The sequence below is a fragment of the Procambarus clarkii genome, chromosome 56 (genome assembly GCF_040958095.1).
Source record: "Procambarus clarkii isolate CNS0578487 chromosome 56, FALCON_Pclarkii_2.0, whole genome shotgun sequence".
Classification (NCBI taxonomy): Eukaryota; Metazoa; Arthropoda; class Malacostraca; order Decapoda; family Cambaridae; genus Procambarus; species Procambarus clarkii.
Genome location: NC_091205.1, coordinates 12,483,013 through 12,503,908, shown reverse-complemented (window position 1 = coordinate 12,503,908; position 20,896 = coordinate 12,483,013). Strand labels below are relative to the sequence as shown.

The 20,896-nt window shown below is 43.4% G+C and overlaps 1 protein-coding gene across 1 annotated transcript in view; it reads right to left on the bottom strand.

Annotated features, from left to right (window-relative positions):
- Window positions 1-20,896, bottom strand: part of LOC123770838 (carboxylic ester hydrolase) — a 116,848-nt gene that overhangs the window by 41,426 nt on the left and 54,526 nt on the right. The window contains exon 2 of the mRNA XM_045763013.2: window positions 13,252-13,480. Within this exon, the coding sequence (XP_045618969.2) occupies window positions 13,252-13,479 (228 nt within the window). The 5' untranslated portion in view covers window position 13,480. The remainder of the gene's footprint in view (window positions 1-13,251; window positions 13,481-20,896) is intronic.

Below are 20,896 nucleotides of genomic sequence, written 5' to 3'. Positions count from 1 at the left end.
TGTGGGCTTCATTAGTCAGGTTGTTGTGGGCTTCTGTAGTCAGGTTGTTGTGGGCTTCTGTAGTCAGGTTGTTGTGGGCTTCTTTAGTCAGGTTGTTGTGGGCTTCTTTAGTCAGGTTGTTGTGGGCTTCTGTAGTCAGGTTGTTGTGGGCTTCTTTAGTCAGGTTGTTGTGGGCTTCATTAGTCAGGTTGTTGTGGGCTTCTGTAGTCAGGTTGTTGTGGGCTTCATTAGTCAGGTTGTTGTGGGCTTCATTAGTCAGGTTGTTGTGGGCTTCATTAGTCAGGTTGTTGTGGGCTTCATTAGTCAGGTTGTTGTGGGCTTCTGTAGTCAGGTTGTTGTGGGCTTCATTAGTCAGGTTGTTGTGGGCTTCTGTAGTCAGGTTGTTGTGGGCTTCTGTAGTCAGGTTGTTGTGGGCTTCTGTAGTCAGGTTGTTGTGGGCTTCTGTAGTCAGGTTGTTGTGGGCTTCTGTAGTCAGGTTGTTGTGGGCTTCTTTAGTCAGATTGATGTTGACTTCTGGTGACAGGTTGAGTTGGTCTTCTGTTGACAGGTTGATGAAGGCTTCTAGTATGAGTTTCTTGTGGGCTTATTGTAGCAGGTTGACATGGGCTTCTAATGCCAGGCTGATGTGCGCTTCTAGTGGCAGGGGGACGTGGGCTTCTGGTGTCAGGTTGATGTGGGCTTCTAGTGGCAGTGGGACGTGGGCTTCTGGTGTCAGGTTGATGTGGGCTTCTAGTGGCAGGGGGACGTGGGCTTCTAGTGGCAGGGGGACGTGGGCTTCTGGTGTCAGGTTGATGTGGGCTTCTAGTGCCAGGTTGACATGTGCTTCTAGTGCCAGGTTGATGTGGGCTTCTAGTGGCAGGGGGACGTGGGCTTCTAGTGGCAGGGGGACGTGGGCTTCTGGTGTCAGGTTGATATGAACTTTTGGTGTGTGGGAGAATGGATTTACCCAGCAAGCTTTTGGACTATGTGCTGGAGTGCACCCTAGGGCATGAGTGCGCCGGGGTGCACTGATGCTACAATCCATAATTCTTGCACAAATTATCTCTTGTTTAGAGTCGATGCCTAGACTAGTCTCTCAGCTGTTCAGTGAGGCTACGATGGCCGTCGTAGCCATACTGTGAGTAGAGGTACAAACATTGTCATATTTTACATGGAAATGTGTACAGTCACGAGCCTGCCGGATGTTTGCGGTCATAAGCCAACAGTTCCTAGCTGCTGTCCAGACCGCGACGTCAGCCCAGGGTCACGTGACGAGGGAAAGCTCTGCAAGTGGTGGAGGCTCCATAGACTGTTTCCTGCCTTGCCCTCTGATTGGTCAAGTCAAAGACGAGCGGGAGAAGCAGGGTGAGTTCCCGCCGCGTCTCCTGGGGCATTCCGAGGCCGCATGTCGTCCTGACTAACCGTGGGAGTTTGTATGTGGACAGCCAACCACGACAAATTCCCGTCAACGCGGCGTTACCATCACCAGGCAATGTGATGTAGTCATTGTGGTAATTCGCCTTGGCTATAGACACATCTGACAGGTTAGTGAAGCTGAGCCACTACCAGAATACTCAGATTGTAAACTCTGTGATAAACCTCTAATGCATTCACTAGAACACTATATTGTTGAATGTGAAATCGTAAAAGATTTTAGACCTCTTGTACCACCAACTGTGTAACTCTTTCATTGACTCAGGTGTTCTGGACGACATCCTAACAATTTATCCAAAATTTGCTTGTCCATTTTAAAGAATGAAGAACAATTTTATTTAAATTACTTCCAAGCTGCATCACTTATGAACCCATCCCTGCCCGTGTGTGGCAGTGCACAATAGAAAGTTGTTTTCACATATGCATACATTAAAACATTGATTGTAACCATGATATATATATGTGCCAGTTTAGACCTATTGTCTTGTGTATGACCTTCTGTCCTGCGTGACAGTGAATACCAGCATTATCCTCACTTTAATAGGACTTAATTGAAATCCTCAGATTAGGCAAAATTGTAATTAATTTTGTCAATAAAGATGTTAATAATAAATCTTTCAATCCATTTGATGCCCGCTATCGTGAGATTGAAGCAAAATCAGATTTGCGCGAGTGTGGGATTGAAGAGCGCATTAAAATAGAGTCATCAAACATGTGATTCAGCACAGGCAATAGACTGTTCGATTCAATCCGTGTTTATTGCCGGCATCGATCATCATAAATACTATTAATTAAGGTGCCTGGCAGAGGTGGGATTAGGGAAGGCCCTCCAGTGATTGTGGAAAGCTTTCTGTAGTAATTTCCGGGAATTACAGTCCACCGGTTTTGGACATTGAATTTCACCTCACAGTGTCACTATTTCATCTCACACCACACCCGGGTGTGTGTGTGTGTGTGTGTAAAGACCATCCTTCCGAGCTGTGTGAGGCAGCCAACATCCAGCCGACTTGCTCTCGGCGTACCTCGCCGTGGGCACAATACCGTGATCATCTATTCAGCACCCCATGTTCTCTACACCGGATCATCCTCCGTGGTTCTGTCATAACCACGTGGAGGAAGTTTGGGTGATCTCCAGCTCTTCAGTACTTCAGCTTCAAGGGCATGAATGTGTGGATGTTTGTAAATAAGGAGAGCGGTTAACTTGAGTACTCTATGTCTTCGTGTTTAAGTCTCAGAAACTGATTTGAAGTCAGAGGTGCTGGTAGCATTGTCCTACTAAACACCTGTTTAGGTGATAAAAAGTGCAGTCGTGTGAGATACACCTATAAGGATGACTACACCCTGGGGGAACAGCCTGTCAGTGAAGTCGTTAAGAAGTGAGTATGTATTACACCGGTGGGACACACACAGGGTCTATATATATATCGCCAGTGAAGTGATTTCCATTATATTATTGTGTGGGGGTAGTTTGTATGATTCAATATATATTATGCTATGTATGTCCATGTGATATCATTTAAGGAGAAAACCAGTATCTGCAGAGGTAAAATGGGTGATCGGTTGACACCCTGAATCTGTAATTACCATTTTCTAAGTGTTGTGTTATTGCTTATGTTATCAGGGAAATATATTGATATGAGTTGCGTGTGATTTTTGGGTGGCAATAATTTTATTATTGGCATAATTACTTCGAGGTGTGACCAATGTTACCTGTGTTGCTTGTCTGTACGACAAGGACTTGGTGTAATCTTTGATTGGTCAATTACTGAATCAGTGAGAGTTAATTAGGAATAATTAGCATCACCAAAGAAATACACATTGCTTTGATGAGGGAACTGTTGTGTAGACAACAACATTTAGATTAACGTAATTTGTTCAGGATCGATTATCTGTCAGTGGGACAGTTAATTGATCACTCAAGTTAATTTAGGTTAAATAACGTCATCATAGTGAATTCACACAGTTTTGAGGAGACTGTCGTGGGCGATAGTATTCGTGTAACGTACTCGTTCTGGATTAATTACCTGTATATGGGGTAGTTAATTACTCACTCAAGTTCATTAAGAGTTTTTAACGTCACTCAGTGGATTTACTGTGTTTGGATGAGAACTGCTGTGACTGTATAGAGTTTACCCTAATTCGTTGGGATTACTTATCTGTCTGTTTGACAGTTAATTAATCACCTCCAGTTAATTAAGGGCAATGAGCATCATCAAAGTGAATTTGTCATAGATTTGTTTGCAAAACTGTCGAGAGCGTGGTATTATTGTCTAATGTAACTCGTTCTGATTAATTAGCTGTCCGTTTAACTGTAATTAATGTAATTACTCTGTATGGTTGATGGATCAAGTGATTGAGGAATTATGATTAGCGACTTATTGCGTTGACTGTTTTGACTTTTCTGGGGGAAGACAAATATGTGATTAATGTAGAATGCTTGGTTGCTGACTGCAGTTGACAGTCAATTAACGTAATGAATCACTGAAATCAATTCGTGTAATTGACTAGGCATTTATTTTGATTATCATCTCTGGAGACGAGAGTTAAAGTAACTTTAGTTACTGGAGGCTTCCCTCATTAACTTGCCTTGTTGTTGTTTCCATTGTAATATAATTGCAGAGTGCTGCAAGAGTTTATTACAATTTGTGTCCCTAGTGTACACTCCGAGTGTTAGTTAGTTCATTTATTCAGCCCAAAGCCACAACAGATAGGATTCTCTTGGTGTCAGGTTGATAAAGCTTTTCAAGGTTTCAAGATAAAGATTGATGTCAGGTTTTCCTGAATCTAATCCCACTTGATAGTGGCATCAGACAGAAGTCTATGCTACACTTGGCTGTTAAATTAGCTGCCTTAAATGTGTTACTGGAAGGACATTAACGTAACATCAAGATTGTTGTTGTAGTAGACTTAGTTTCTTTGTGAATAAATTTTTATTGCTGACAGAGAACGGTCATTATGTCAAACCCTACAATGCTACTCTCCCACATATATTCTGCAATTGTTCATGCGATCTTTTTAATGAAAACCTGCTTCTGGATTCGAACCTGATTCGTAGCTGCAGAGTTGAAATTAAATTTGATATGAGAACTCGTGATTTACCCTTAATAGTGTAATTGGCACTCGAGGAACTCAACGACCTAGTGGATTAGGATTTCAACCTGGTTGAAATCCTGACGGTTGCCCTCGCCCTTGTATGAAGTTCAGTTTAAAGTATAAATTGCTCTTGTGCAGTCCTTTCTGCTTGGGTTCAACCTTTAAGGAAGTTATGTAAATAGAAAAAAATTCACATGGTGGCAGGTTGACATTGGCTTCCGGTGACAGGTTGAAGGGGGCTTCTGGTGTCAGGTTGAAGGGGGCTTCTGGTGTCAGGTTGATTTGGGCTTTTGGTGTCAGGTTTGGGGTAATTTAAAAAAAATTTAAACGTTAATTTAAACCATGCCTTTTTCTCTGTCCGATTGCAAAAGGATTTCCTCTCCCATGTACTCACGTAGTTGTATTCACATAGTTGTTCTTGCGGGGGTGGAGCTCGGCTCATTGGTCCCGACTCTCAGCTGTCATTCAACTAGTGTACAAATTCCTAAGCCTACTGGCTCTTATCATATCTACGTTTGAAACTGTGAATGGAATCAGCCTCCACCACATCAATGCCTAATGCATTCCATCTGTTAACTATTCTGACACGAAAAAAGTTCTTCCTACCGTCCCTGTGGTTCATATGGGTTTTAACCTGTGTCCCCTAGTTCGTGTATCATCCGTTTTAAACAGATTATCTTTATCTACGCCTGTCAATTCCTCTGAGAATTTTGCAGGTAGTTATCATGCCTTCCTTTACTCATCTGTCTTCCAGTGTCGAGAGGTGCATTTCACACAGCACCCATGCCGTAACTCATGCCTCTTAGTTCTGGAAGTAGCCTAGTGGCATACCTCTGAACTTTTTCCAGCTATGTGTTGTGCTTGACAAGGTACGGGCTCCATGTTGGGGCCGCATACTCCAGGATTGTTCTTACATATTTGGTGTACAAGGTTATGAATGATTCCTAGCATCGGTTCCTGAAGACAGGTCTCATGTTAGCCAGCCTCGCATGGCTAACATATGTTAACTAGCATGTGTGTGTATGTATGTGTACTCACCTATTTGTGCTTGCAGGATCGAGCATTGACTCCTGGATCCCGCCTTTCCAGCCATCGGTTGTTTACAGCAATGACTCCTGTCCCATTTCCCTATCATGCCTAATTTTAAAATTATGAATAGAGTTTGCTTCCACAACCTGTTCCCCAAGTGCATTCCATTTTTCCACTACTCTCACGCTAAAAGAAAACTTCCTAACATCTCTGTGACTCATCCGAGTTTCCAGTTTCCACCCATGTCCCCTCGTTCTGTTATTATTACGTGTGAACATTTCATCTATTCCCACTTTGTCAATTCCCCTGAGTATTTTATGTCCCTATCATATAAGGGAGCCGGTCGGCCGAGCGGACAGCACGCTGGACTTGTGATCCTGTGGCCCCGGGTTCGATCCTGGGCGCCGGCGAGAAACAATGAGCAGAGTTTCTTTCACCCTATGCCCCTGTTACCTAGCAGTAAAATAGATACCTGGGTGTTAGTCATCTGTCACAGGCTGCTTCCTGGAGTTGTAGTCCTGGTCGAGGACCGGGCCGCGGGGGACACTAAAGTCCCGAAATCATCTCAAGATAACCTCTCAAGAAGATCATATCTCCTCTCTCCCTTCTTTTCTCTAGTGTCGTAAGGTTCAGTTCCTTCAGACGATCTTCATATCCCATCCTTCGTAACTCTGGGACAAGCCTCATCGCAAACCTCTGAACCTTCTCCAGTTTCCTTATGTGTTTCTTCAGGTAGGGACTCCATGATGGCACGGCATACTCTAAGACGGGTCTCACGTAGGCAGTGTAAAGCGCCCTAAAAGCCTCCTCACTTAGGTTTCTGAATGAAGTTCCAATTTTCGCCAGTGTAGAGTACGCTGCTGTCGTTATCCTATTTATATGTGCCTCAGGAGTTAGATTAAGTGTTACATCCACCCCCAGGTCTCTTTCTCGAATCGTTACAGGTAGGCAGTTCCCCTTCATTGTGTACTGTCCCTTTGGTCGCCTATCACCTGATCCCATTCCCATAACTTTACATTTACTCGTGTTGAACTCCAGTAGCCATTTCCCTGACCATCCCTGCAACCTGTTTAAGTCCTCTTGGAGGATCCTACAATCCTCATCTGTCACAACTCTTCTCATTAATTTTGCGTCATCCACAAACATTGACATGTAGGATTCCACTCTTGTAAACATATCATTTACGTAAATTAGAAAGAGGATTGGTCCCAGCACCGATCCTTGAGGTACTCCACTCGTTACTGTTCGCCAGTCCGACTTCTCGCCCCTTACCATTACCCTCTGGCTCCTTCCTGTTAGGTAGTTCTTCACCCATGCTAGGGCCTTTCCGCTTACTCCTGCCTGCCTCTCAAGTTTGTATAGCAGTCTCATGTGCGGTACTGTATCAAAGGCCTTTTAGCAGTCTAGAAATATGCAGTCTGCCCAGCCTTCTCTGTCCTGCCTTATCCTTGTTACTTTATCATAGAATTCTAAAAGGTTTGTTGGGCATGATTTCCCTGTCCAGAACCCATGTTGGTGCTTGTTTACAAACCCAATGCTCTCCAGGTGTGTGCATGTGCGTGTGTACTCACCTAGTTGTGTTTGCGGGGGTTGAGCTCTGGCTCTTTGGTCCCGCCTCTCAACCGTCAATCAACAGGTGTACAGATTCCTGAGCCTATCGGGCTCTGTCATATCTACACTTGAAACTGTGTATGGAGTCAGCCTCCACCACATCACCCCCTAATGCATTCCATTTGTCAACCACTCTGACACTAAAAAAGTTCTTTCTAATATCTCTGTGGCTCATTTGGGCACTCAGTTTCCACCTGTGTCCCCTTGTGCGTGTTCCCCTTGTGTTAAATAGACTGTCTTTATCTACCCTATCAATCCCCTTCAGAATCTTGAATGTGGTGATCATGTCCCCCCTAACTCTTCTGTCTTCCAGCGAAGTGAGGTTTAATTCCCGTAGTCTCTCCTCGTAGCTCATACCTCTCAGCTCGGGTACTAGTCTGGTGGCAAACCTTTGAACCTTTTCCAGTTTAGTCTTATCCTTGACTAGATATGGACTCCATGCTGGGGCTGCATACTCCAGGATTGGCCTGACATATGTGGTATACAAAGTTCTGAATGATTCTTTACACAAGTTTCTGAATGCCGTTCGTATGTTGGCCAGCCTGGCATATGCCGCTGATGTTATCCGCTTGATATGTGCTGCAGGAGACAGGTCTGGCGTGATATCAACCCCCAAGTCTTTTTCCTTCTCTGACTCCTGAAGAATTTCCTCTCCCAGATGATACCTTGTATCTGGCCTCCTGCTCCCTACACCTATCTTCATTACATTACATTTGGTTGGGTTAAACTCTAACAACCATTTGTTCGACCATTCCTTCAGCTTGTCTAGGTCTTCTTGAAGCCTCAAACAGTCCTCTTCTGTTTTAATCCTTCTCATAATTTTAGCATCGTCCGCAAACATTGAGAGAAATGAATCGATACCCTCCGGGAGATCATTTACATATATCAGAAACAAGATAGGACCGAGTACAGAGCCCTGTGGGACTCCACTGGTGACTTCACGCCAATCGGAGGTCTCACCCCTCACCGTAACTCTCTGCTTCCTATTGCTTAGATACTCCCTTATCCACTGGAGCACCTTACCAGCTACACCTGCCTGTCTCTCCAGCTTATGTACCAGCCTCTTATGCGGTACTGTGTCAAAGGCTTTCCGACAATCCAAGAAAATGCAGTCCGCCCAGCCCTCTCTTTCTTGCTTAATCTGTGTCACCTGATCGTAGAATTCTATCAAGCCTGTAAGGCAAGATTTACCCTCCCTGAATCCATGTTGGCGATTTGTCACGAAGTCCCTTCTCTCCAGATGTGTTACCAGGTTTTTTCTCACGATCTTCTCCATCACCTTGCATGGTATACAAGTCAAGGACACTGGCCTGTAGTTCAGTGCCTCTTGTCTGTCGCCCTTTTTGTATATTGGGACCACATTCGCCGTCTTCCATATTTCTGGTAGGTCTCCCGTCTCTAGTGATTTACTATACACTATGGAGAGTGGCAAGCAAAGTGCCTCTGCACACTCTTTCAGTACCCATGGTGAGATCCCATCTGGACCAACCGCCTTTCTAACATCCAGATCCAGCAGGTGTCTCTTGACCTCCTCTCTCGTAATTTCGAACTCCTCCAAGGCCGCCTGGTTTACCTCCCTTTCTCCTAGCACAGTGACCTCACCCTGTTCTATTGTGAAGACCTCCTGGAACCTCTTGTTGAGTTCCTCACACACCTCTCTGTCATTCTCTGTATACCTGTCCTCGCCTGTTCTAAGTTTCAATACCTGTTCTTTCACTGTTGTTTTCCTTCTGATGTGACTGTGGAGTAGCTTTGGTTCGGTCTTGGCTTTGTTTGCTATATCATTTTCAAAAATTTTCTCTGCTTCTCTTCTCACCCTGACGTACTCATTCCTGGTTCTCTGGTATCTCTCCCTGCTTTCTGGTGTTCTGTTATTCCGGAAGTTCCTCCACGCCTTCTTGTTCAGTTTCTTCGCTTCCATACATGCCCTATTATACCATGGATTCTTTTGTTGCTTCTCGGATTTTTCCCTTTGGGCCGGGATGAACCTGTTTACTGCCTCCTGACACTTTTGGGTAACATAGTCCATCATACCCTGTACAGACTTGTCTCTGAGGTCTGTGTCCCAAGGTATTTCACTTAGGAAACTTCTCATCTGTTCATAATTCCCCTTTCGGTATGCCAGCCTTTTGATTCCTAGTTCTTTTTGGGGGGAGATAAGTCCTAGCTCTACCAGGTACTCAAAGTTCAATACACTGTGGTCACTCATTCCCAAGGGCGCTTCCATCTTAACTTCCCTTATATCCCATTCATTTAGGGTAAATATCAAATCAAGCATTGCTGGTTCATCTTCTCCTCTCATTCTTGTTGGCTCTTTGGTATGCTGGCTTAGAAAGTTTCTTGTTGCCACGTCCAGCAGCTTAGCTCTCCATGTTTCTGGTCCTCCATGCGGGTCTCTGTTCTTCCAATCTATCTTCCCATGGTTGAAGTCTCCCATAATTAGTAGTCCAGATCCATTCCTGCTAGCAACAGAAGCTGCTCTTTCTATTATGTTAATGGTGGCCATGTTGTTTCTATCATATTCCTGTCTAGGTCTTCTGTCATTTGGTGGTGGATTATATATGACTGCGACTATAATTTTTTTCCCTCCATTTGTTACAGTACCTGCTATGTAGTCACTGAAACCTTCACAGCCCTGAATATCCATCTCCTCAAAATCTCAGCCTTTTCTTACCAGCAGAGCTACACCACCCCCACCTCTTCCTTCCCTCTCTTTCCGCATAACATAATAGTCCTGTGGAAACACTGCATTTGTTATTGTTTTCGTGATCTTTGTTTCTGTGAGGGCTATTATGTCTGGGTTTTCCTCTAGTACCAGTTCTCCAAGCTCATTTGCTTTATTTGTAATTCCATCTATGTTAGTGTACATCGCTTTGAGGCTCACTTTCTTCTGTCCCTTCTCAAATCGCCTCCTTGGTGAGTGTTCTGCTGGTGGGGGAGGCTGTTCCATGGGTGTGAGGACCTGTGAGGTGGATAACAGGATCTCAGAGGATACTGGAATGAGGGGCGGGGGATCCAGTGAAAGGGGAGGGACAGGGAGGGTATGGGGTGAAAGGGGAGGGAGGACGGGAAGGAAAGGGGGGGAGGGAGGACTCGGGAGGAGGGGAGGGGTAGAAGGGTGGGGATTGGGTGTGGGGGGAGGGAGATTTGGCTGAACTTTTGAGTGGGGGCAGGGAGGGTTTGGGGTAGGGGGGTTTTCTATGCAGAGGAGGGAGGCGGGGTTGTCCTCCCTTCTGGTGTTACTGGGTAGCTGGTTGTGGGTTCCCCCCTCGCCTCTGGGGGTGTTGTGTTGGGAGCTGTGACTTCCTGGTTTTCCCCTCTCGCCCTGTGCCTCTTCCTTGCTTCTGCCGCCACGGCTCTCTCCTCCCTTGTCATGTCTCGCTGGAGGAATACATTTTTTAATTTTCCCACGTTTTTCAGGGAGCTCTTCCTTGATAGGATCCTCTCCTTTGTGTTCTCGTTTGCAAACACTATCTTTATCATTCGGTCTCGGTCTTTGTTGTACCGGCCTAGCCTGAAAACCTTCTCAATGCTATGCTCGGCCCCTTCCATGTCTAGTGCCTTTAGTACTTCATTCACTGCTGCTTTGTCCTTGTCATTCCACTCTGTCCTATTGGTTCCTTCCTGTTCCCTAATACCCACAGCAACCACTGATCTTTTCCTTTCCTTGTGTGTGTGTGTGTGTGTGTGTGTGTGTGTGTGTGTGTGTGTGTACTCACCTAGTTGTACTCACCTAGTTGTGTTTGCGGGGGTTGAGCTCTTGCTCTTTGGTCCCGCCTCTCAACCGTCAATCAACAGGTGTACAGATTCCTGAGCCTATCGGGCTCTGTCATATCTACACTTGAAACTGTGTATGGAGTCAGCCTCCACCACATCACCCCCTAATGCATTCCATTTGTCAACCACTCTGACACTAAAAAAGTTCTTTCTAATATCTCTGTGGCTCATTTGGGCACTCAGTTTCCACCTGTGTCCCCTTGTGCGTGTTCCCCTTGTGTTAAATAGACTGTCTTTATCTACCCTATCAATCCCCTTCAGAATCTTGAATGTGGTGATCATGTCCCCCCTAACTCTTCTGTCTTCCAGCGATGTGAGGTTTAATTCCCGTAGTCTCTCCTCGTAGCTCATACCTCTCAGCTCGGGTACTAGTCTGGTGGCAAACCTTTGAACCTTTTCCAGTTTAGTCTTATCCTTGACTAGATATGGACTCCATGCTGGGGCTGCATACTCCAGGATTGGCCTGACATATGTGGTATACAAAGTTCTGAATGATTCTTTACACAAGTTTCTGAATGCCGTTCGTATGTTGGCCAGCCTGGCATATGCCGCTGATGTTATCCGCTTGATATGTGCTGCAGGAGACAGGTCTGGCGTGATATCAACCCCTAAGTCTTTTTCCTTCTCTGACTCCTGAAGAATTTCCTCTCCCAGATGATACCTTGTATCTGGCCTCCTGCTCCCTACACCTATCTTCATTACATTACATTTGGTTGGGTTAAACTCTAACAACCATTTGTTCGACCATTCCTTCAGCTTGTCTAGGTCTTCTTGAAGCCTCAAACAGTCCTCTTCTGTTTTAATCCTTCTCATAATTTTAGCATCGTCTGCAAACATTGAGAGAAATGAATCGATACCCTCCGGGAGATCATTTACATATATCAGAAACAAGATAGGACCGAGTACAGAGCCCTGTGGGACTCCACTGGTGACTTCACGCCAATCGGAGGTCTCACCCCTCACCGTAACTCTCTGCTTCCTATTGCTTAGATACTCCCTTATCCACTGGAGCACCTTACCAGCTACACCTGCCTGTCTCTCCAGCTTATGTACCAGCCTCTTATGCGGTACTGTGTCAAAGGCTTTCCGACAATCCAAGAAAATGCAGTCCGCCCAGCCCTCTCTTTCTTGCTTAATCTGTGTCACCTGATCGTAGAATTCTATCAAGCCTGTAAGGCAAGATTTACCCTCCCTGAATCCATGTTGGCGATTTGTCACGAAGTCCCTTCTCTCCAGATGTGTTACCAGGTTTTTTCTCACGATCTTCTCCATCACCTTGCATGGTATACAAGTCAAGGACACTGGCCTGTAGTTCAGTGCCTCTTGTCTGTCGCCCTTTTTGTATATTGGGACCACATTCGCCGTCTTCCATATTTCGTGTGTGTGTGTGTGTGTGTGTGTGTGTGTGTGTGTGTGTGTGTGTGTGTGTATTTACCTAGTTGTGCTTGTGGGGGTTGAGCTCTGCCCTTTCAGCCCGCCTCTCAACTGTAAATCAATCAACTGTTACTAACTACTACTAATTATTTTTTTCTTTTTTTTTCACACACTCACCCCCAGGAAGCAGCCCATGACAGCTGTATAACTCCCAGGTACCTATTTATTGCTAGATACCAGGGGCATCCGGGTGAAAAAACTCTGCTCATTTTGTTTCTCGCCAGCGCCGGGAATCGAACCCTAGTCCACGGGATGTGTTTGTGAATGTTTCAGTGTGTTTCAATGCATTTCAGTGTGTGAGTGGTTTTGTAGGTTTGCGTGTGTGTGTGTCTGTCTGTGTGATTGCGAGTGCGTGCATGTTTATGTGGTTAACTTGAGGTTATCTTGAGATGATTTCGGGGCTTTTTAGTGTCCCCGCGGCCCGGTCCTCGACCAGGCCTCAACCCCCAGGAAGCAGCCCATGACAGGTGACTAACACTCAGGTACCTATTTTACTGCTAGGTAACAGGGGCATAGGGTGAAAGAAACTCTGCCCATTGTTTCTCGCCGTCGCCTGGGATCGAACCCAGGACCACAGGATCACAAGTCCAGCGTGCTATCCGCTCGGCCGACCGGCTCCCTCCGGTCGGTGAGTGTGTGTGCCTATTCTTTACAGTGGGGGGGTGGAGGTTACAGGATTAGCAGCTTATTCAGTTCCCAAGTAAACTCACGCGTGAGGTCCTTTTCTCCTGTCTATATCAGGACTACTATTCTATTATTGAATGAAATGCATTAGTGGCTACGATATTATATTTTATAAACCTTGCACACTGTTGGATACCTCAGAGAGGCACTTACCAGCCGACCTCCCTCACCACAAGTTGGTGAGTGTGTGTGGATGTGGATGTGTTTTACCTTGAACCTCAGGTGGTTGAGAGGTGGCCTGGCGAAGGGAATACTGTAGTAACCGTAGAAGTCCTTGCTCTTTGTGGATGTATGGCGCAAGCCGGATATCACGCCTTCCTCCGTCCTCACAAAAGGTGCATCTTGTGCCACTACCACTGGAATAATAGCAACTACCAATGGCACCACAGCCACTGACACTACTGCCGCTGACACCACTACACTAGCCAACACCCTCATCCTGCCGACATAAGAAAATCATTGATAATTAATATACAAATTTTAATGGAAAAGCTCGGCTGTTTAATAAACAAGTACTGAAAGACTGCAAAGGGGCTCTTCCACCCGACTATTCACGTTTGTGGAAGAGTTTAGAAGAGGTACTAGCCTGGTGAAGAATGACAAGGTGCGGCAAGTGAGGCATCATTCAGCCTGTGTATATTGACAAGAATGTATAGCAGAGTGAGACACTGACCAGCAGTGCCACATAGGAAAGCAGAGAGAGCAGAAAGTCATGACTTTGCAGAGGGTTCATGGCAGAGTCTGCTTTACAATACAGTTATGAGAGATGGCTACAGTTTTGTTGTGGCAGAGAGTAGTACATAAAGACGATAAGAACAACGTAACATGAATGGGAGAGATGAGGAGAATAAGTGGAGCTCAAGAGGTTAATATGAGGCTACTAAAAATAAATGTATAAATATTTCTCTTAAGTAAGAGAAACATTTAACATATAAAATAAAACAATAAAAAAATATATAGCACCTTTGTCTCTATTGAATAATATTATATTAATTTATTTGTTGCCAACCCGCATTAGGGTAGGATATTATTATACTAGTGTTGTATTAAATATTGAACAACCTAGTCTCGTTTAACTTACTGTGCCAACCTGCATTAAGCTATGATACTAAGTTTGTCTTGTGTTGTACCAAATAGTAAACAACCTAGCACCATTTAAATATTGTACAGACCCTTATATAGGGTGGGACCAATAACAACAAGAGTTGTGTTGTACATATAATAAATTTTCTTATAATATATTACCATATAACATATTAATTTATATTGAACTATAATCATTTCACCTCTGAGTGTAATAAGTGTCACTATTCCATCCAATGGCAATAAGGAAGAGCTAACATGAGGAATTCCTCCAGCGACACTGATTTCCTCTCCAAGCATTTGTGGGTGATTATCTAAATTTACTATTTTAATTAACCAACCTAATTGAAGGTACAATTTTAGTCCAGTGATATACAATTTAACCCTAGGCTACTATCATTAGTACTTGTTCCGAAGTTATGAGCAAGTGTCCTAGCTACATTAGTACCAACCTTATGGGACCTACAAAACCCAACCAAGCAGTTAGTATGGCTGGTTAAATAACAAAATTGAAAAGGATGTTAACAGGACTTAAGGGTCATTTAACTTAACAGATCAATAAATGCAGTGATCTATCTCAACAATCTCCAGTTGACTATGTTCAACTAGAAACCTACTTTCAAGTAGCAACAAGTAAGTTTGAGCAAGTCAGACACCAGACAGAAAAGTATTTGCCTGAACTTGCCAACACGAACTTATCTACAGAAGAATTAAACGATATAATGGCTGCCATGGCTCAATATGAGGATGATACTCAAGCCATGTTGGATCCTTTCATCAAATTAATTACCCAGAACAAATTAACAACTACAGCTTTCCCCTAACACTACTTAACTAGAAGTCAAACTGCCTTCAATCACTTTACCCACATTCTCTGGATCAGAGGATGAAAGCTGGGATGACTTCTTGGAATAAGTTTGTTGACTGTGGATTCTACAACCACCTAATTCACATTTCTACAGGATCAACTTAAAGGTGAGGCTGAAAAGGTGGTAGTAAATTTATTCCTAAATAGTGATGGCTATGATCTCGCAGTTCAGCTCCTTAAGGATAATTATGCTATCACAGAGAGAGCTGTTACACATTTAGTCCAATTATTTTGGTACTTACCCCCAACTAATCAGAGTACTGACTCACTCCAAGCTTTCAGATTTGAGCCTGAGTCATTACTCAAAGCACTCAGCCTTAAGGTTGGTATAACCAGTGATGAGTGGATGACTAGAGGTGTCATCTGATGGAAACTACCCAGTGAAATACTGGAGAGGTTGAGTTCACTGTATAACAAATCTTCCCTGACAGTTCAGGAAATAACTGAAGGTTTACACTCTGTTGTAGAAAGACAATAAGCAAATATGGATTGTGATCCAACTACTAAACCTTCAGTAAATACCCATAATAGCAAACCAAATGGTACTTCAAGTACTCTCATTAAACTAAAACAACCACCTCCACTCCAAGGTGGAGGTGGGCAGTGTGGGCACTCATGCAGTGGGTCCCTCCAAACCTACAGTTACTGTGACACCCAAGCCAGTGACTCCCAAACGTGCTGTAGGCTGGAAGAGGTGTTTGTTCTGTAATGAAGCACATTCCATATTCCATTGCACTAATTATCCTGATCGTGCTGCAAGAGTCAGGTGACTCAAGGAGTTGCACAAATGCACAAGTTGCCTTCAATAACATAGCATCAACACCTGTGAGAGTCAACTATGCATGGACAAAGTAACGCAATAATGCGAATTTGCCCACTGCCCAACTCATCATTAAAAAGATAAGGGCCGAGGTCAACACTCATGGTGTATTTGACCTAGGGGTCCCCAAAAATATTTGTGTCACACAGAAGATGGTAGATGACTAAATTAAAATATGTTAATCAGGTAAACTAAATATATCAGGGTTTCTGACGAAAACAGGATCCCAAGTCTACAAAGTGGTCCAACCAAAAAAAAAAAATAGATATTTTCTAGTCTTCCCCACCAAATTAGTATGTTTACCAGTTATGCCCGATCTGTACAGTTCATTGTAGTAGACAAAATCCCATCTCACCTATATGTTCATGGTCTAGGGACAACAGTCAAATTTGTACAAGACAAGGGAATCAAGTTAGCTGATTGTAGGTGCAAACTGTTACCACAAATTCACCTCTGGACAAACTAAACAGTAGGGAATGAACCTATTATTGTTCAACCTGCATATTACTCACTGGCCCAGTTTTGAGTCTCAGGAAACCCACACTTCTAGACAACAAACAACTCAACCCAGTGATGGTTGCGTGACTACAAGAAGAACAGTCATCTTTCAAGTTCAGATACATGTCTGAGGATGAACTAGATCCCCCCTGTATACAAATTATTGGACCTACCCACCTTAGGTATCATCCCAGAAATACCTAGTCCAGATGATGTTTGGACTTACAAACAATACCTGTACTCTGTTGTCTACAGAGACAATCAATACTGGGTCAGGCTACCTTGAAGTTGAATCATACCAATATATCAGCTACCAATATATCATTTCATGGCTCAAAAACAATTAAGGTCTCAGGTGTTGTCCCTTGAATAGACAACCTGAGGTCCTGAAATTGCACCAAGATATAATCCAACAACAACTCGACAACAAATTAATCAAAGTTGTAAACAATGATGACTCTAAGGAGGGACACTATTTGTCCCACCATGCAGTACTGAAGAGTTCTGTTACTGCTCCACTGAGGATAATTTTTAATTGAAGTTTTATGGCCAAACATAATAACTTCTCATTGAATGACTGCCTTCAAACTGGCCCTAGCCTGACAAAAAAGACTGTACGACGTGCTGTTAAAGTTCCGCATAGGGACTTATGCAGAGCTTTAATAGTATATCTTACATACACAGCCGATATAAGTAAGGCATTACTTAGGGTAGGACTCCAAGATGAGGACCGAAATTACACCAAGTTCCTATGGATAAGGGATACTAGTAATCCAAACAGTGAAATAATCATATACAGGTTTGTGTCCATTTTGTTTGGAGCTACTTCACCGTTTCTGCTTCAAACAACCTTAGACACATATTTGAAGAAGTCCAATAGCCCATACAAAACTGAAATTAGCAATAACCTGTATTTCAACTTCCAAGTTGAAATACAGTTCTCTTTCAACTTGCAGTGAAAGAGAACTGCTAAACATATATAATGAGACCAATCGAGAGTTTTTGGGAGCAAATGTGTTGTTGGGTCCAGTCGTGAGTTTCAAATAATTTAAAACTAAATCAATTGATTGAATCAGAATTTCCAGACTACAAGGTACCTCTAAAGATAAAGGTATTAGGATTTAAATTGGAAACAACATCTGATCAATCTATATAAATAAAAATGTAAATGTTCGTTTGTTCAAAATCGCTAATCACTGAAAGTTCTTCACCGATTGCTTTGAAATTTTGACACAACGTTCCATTCGCATATGAGCGTGTTTTTATATACATATTATATAGATGTCACATTTGTAGCAGATAAAAACAGACTTTATTTGAAACACAGTGTTTTTCATGTGAGGGAAATCTCCAAAACTTCTTTACCGATTGCTTTGAAATTTTGACACAACATTGCATTTGAATATGCATGTGTTTTTATATACATGCCACACCAGTGTCAGGTAAAAATATACTTTTTTTGAAAAACAGCGCCATCTGTTTGACGAAAGATCAACACACGCTCTAATCTTCAAAATTTCTTCACCGATAGCTTTGAAATTTTCACACAACGTTCCATTCGAATACGGCATGTTTTTATATACATACTATATAGATGCCACACCTGTGACAGGTAAAAACATGTTTTTTTGAAAAACAGCACCATTTGTTGCATGTAAGGGTAACACACGCTGTACTAAATATGTTACGATTCCATTTCAGTGTTTCCGATTGCATAGATAAATTGATTTTTCATAGATTTCGATTTATTTTTATTTCTATTTAATTATTTTGTGTGACATTGCATTGGAATTCAGCTGTGTTGTTTACCATACTGTTCATTTCCTGAGTATAAATTTAGATGCCACACCTGTGACAATTAAAGACATGTTTTTATTTTTTTTAAATAGCGCCATCTGTTGCACGTTGGAGCAACACACCCTATACTAAATGTGTTACGATTCCATTTCATTGTTTCTGATCTTATTGATAAATTGATTTTTCATAGATTTCGATTTATTTTCGTTTTGATTTAATTATTTTATGTGAGATTGCGTTGAAATTGAGCTGTGTTGTTTACTATAGCGTTCATTTTGTGAGTATAGTTTATTATTTTGTAGGTTTTTCAGTTCTTTTTTTTTAACTGTTCTTATTTTTTCAGTGACAGGGAACATCAGATCATTTGATGTTCCCATTTTCTGATGGGAACAGCAGATCATTTGATGTTCCCATTTTCTGATGGGAACAGCAGATCATTTGGGAATGCATCGGACAAGGGGGTGGGGACTGGTGGGGAGGATGAGGGTACGGGAGTGGGGGATGGTGGGAGGACGAGGGGACAGGGAAGGGGGTAATGGTGGGGAGGACGAGGGGATGGAGGAGTTGGGGATGATGGGAATGAGGGGGCGGGTGAATAGAGAATGGTGGGAAGGACAAGGGGAGTAGGGGGATAGTGGAGGGAGAACAATGGGATGGGATGGGGGAATGGTAAGGAAGATGAGGGAACGAGGGAGTGGGAGATGACGGGGAGGACGAGGGGATGGTGGAGGGGGGATGGTGTAGGGGACAAGGGGACAGAGGAGAGGGGGAATGGTTAGTAGAACGAGGAGACGGGGAAGTGGTTGGGAGAACGAGGGGACAGGGGAGTGGAAAATAGTGGGGAGGACTGGGGAACAAGGGAAGGTTGCTGTGTCTCAGCAACACGTGGCCGGGTACAGCTAGTTAACAATAAAATCGATGGAACCAGAAATCGCCAACCTAACAATGAGGAAACTCTTATCCCAAGTCAACAACCCCTTCGACCCCTTACTACTATTAAGTCCAATCTTAATTAAGGGGAAGTTGATAATGCAGGAATGCTTGGAAGAGAATATAGGCTGGGATGATTCACTAACACCTGCTTTACAAAAAAAGTTGCAGGAGCTAGTGAAGGATCTAAGTATCCAAGAGTCTGTCAAGTTCTCTTGAAATACTAAACAATGAAATCAACTAATTAAGCTACATGTGTTCTGTGAGGCCTCAGGAAGGGCTTACGGCACAGCAGCCTATATATTGACAAATGAACAAGCAAATTTGCGGACATCTATAGCTAGGGTGGCACCATTGAAGAAACGATCATTGCCACAACTGCCATATTACTAGGAGTAAGGCTGGCTCATTATCTGACCAAAATCTTAAGTAACATCCACTTTGAAGAAACAGCGATATGGTTAGATAATGAGGCAGGACTGCAGTAGTTAAGGAATAATAATAGTAAAACTCCTTACATGAGCAATCGCATAAAGGATATAAGAGAGTTATCAACTGGGTTCAAACTTAGATACGTAGCCATGAGAGGGAATCCTGCTGACTATCTCTCCAGAGGCCTGACGTTGAGACAACTATCCAAAACCGAGATGTGGTTCCATGGACCTCAGTGGCTAATCAGTGACCTCCAGTGGGCTAAACAAAAGCCCCAAGTCATAGTGATGAGTGTTACTGCTCCCACTGAGATTGCAGAACCATCCTGGACTTTGGTCATTGTTTCTACTCAGCATTATGAACTCAATAAATTAATCAGAGTTATTCAAAGGATGTTTGACTTCCTAAACAAAATGGGAATCTAACAAATTCTCCAGTGCTCAGAAATACTGGGTAAAGCAAGCTCAAAGCCAAACCTACAGGGTAGACTTTGAAAACCTTCCTGTTAAAACCATTAATGATCTGGGTTTCTGGATTGACTTAGACAATAACAACATTTTGCATTGCAGGGGACGATCATACAACACACACATATTGATTTAGAAGTAAAATATCTGTGGTTTCTCCCCTGCAACCCACTGAGTAAGCAGGCTGATTGTATTATATATATATATACGGACACTGCACCATACATGGCGGAGTACTAGATACCCCTCACCATATTAAGACATCAGAACTGGCTATCTCTAGGTCGCCAGACTGTAAAGTTTATTCTTAAATCCTGTGTGGTGTGCTGGAGGAACGATGCTCGGGAGTGTCCTTATCCAGGACCTCCACCACTTCCTAGGGAATGAGTGGTCCACCTTCGTCCTTTTAAGACCACTGGTACAGACTACACAGTAGCTATAAGTCTGACAGGAACTAGGGACAAAATCCCTGTGAAGGAATTCATCTGCCTGTTCACCTGTGCCACCATAAGAGTAATACTCTTAGAAGTAACTCCTGATATGAGTGCAGACCCATTTAAAGAGGCCTTTCACAGGTTTGCTCCTTATCGAGCCTGCCCCAAGTTGATGATCTCAGACAATAAGTCCAACTTGGTGGCAGGGAAACCATGCATGAGGGAGACCTGTAACCACCCAGTTGTTCGCACTGTCTTGAACCAACTGCATTGCTACTGGAAATTTATACCACCCAGAGCACCATGGCATGGAGGCTTCTATGAGCAGATGCTGGGGACAGTAAAACGCTGTCTTAGGAAAAACCTACACTGCCAAAAAATCGATCACCAGGAGCTCCGAATCATTGTCAAGTGGATAGGTTCCAGATCTGTCTGTCTATGTCTCTGTGTTTTCCATTTTCTTTCTCTCTCTCTCTCTCTTTCTTTCTCGTTCTCCCTCCCATTCCCTCTCCCTTCTCTCTCTCTC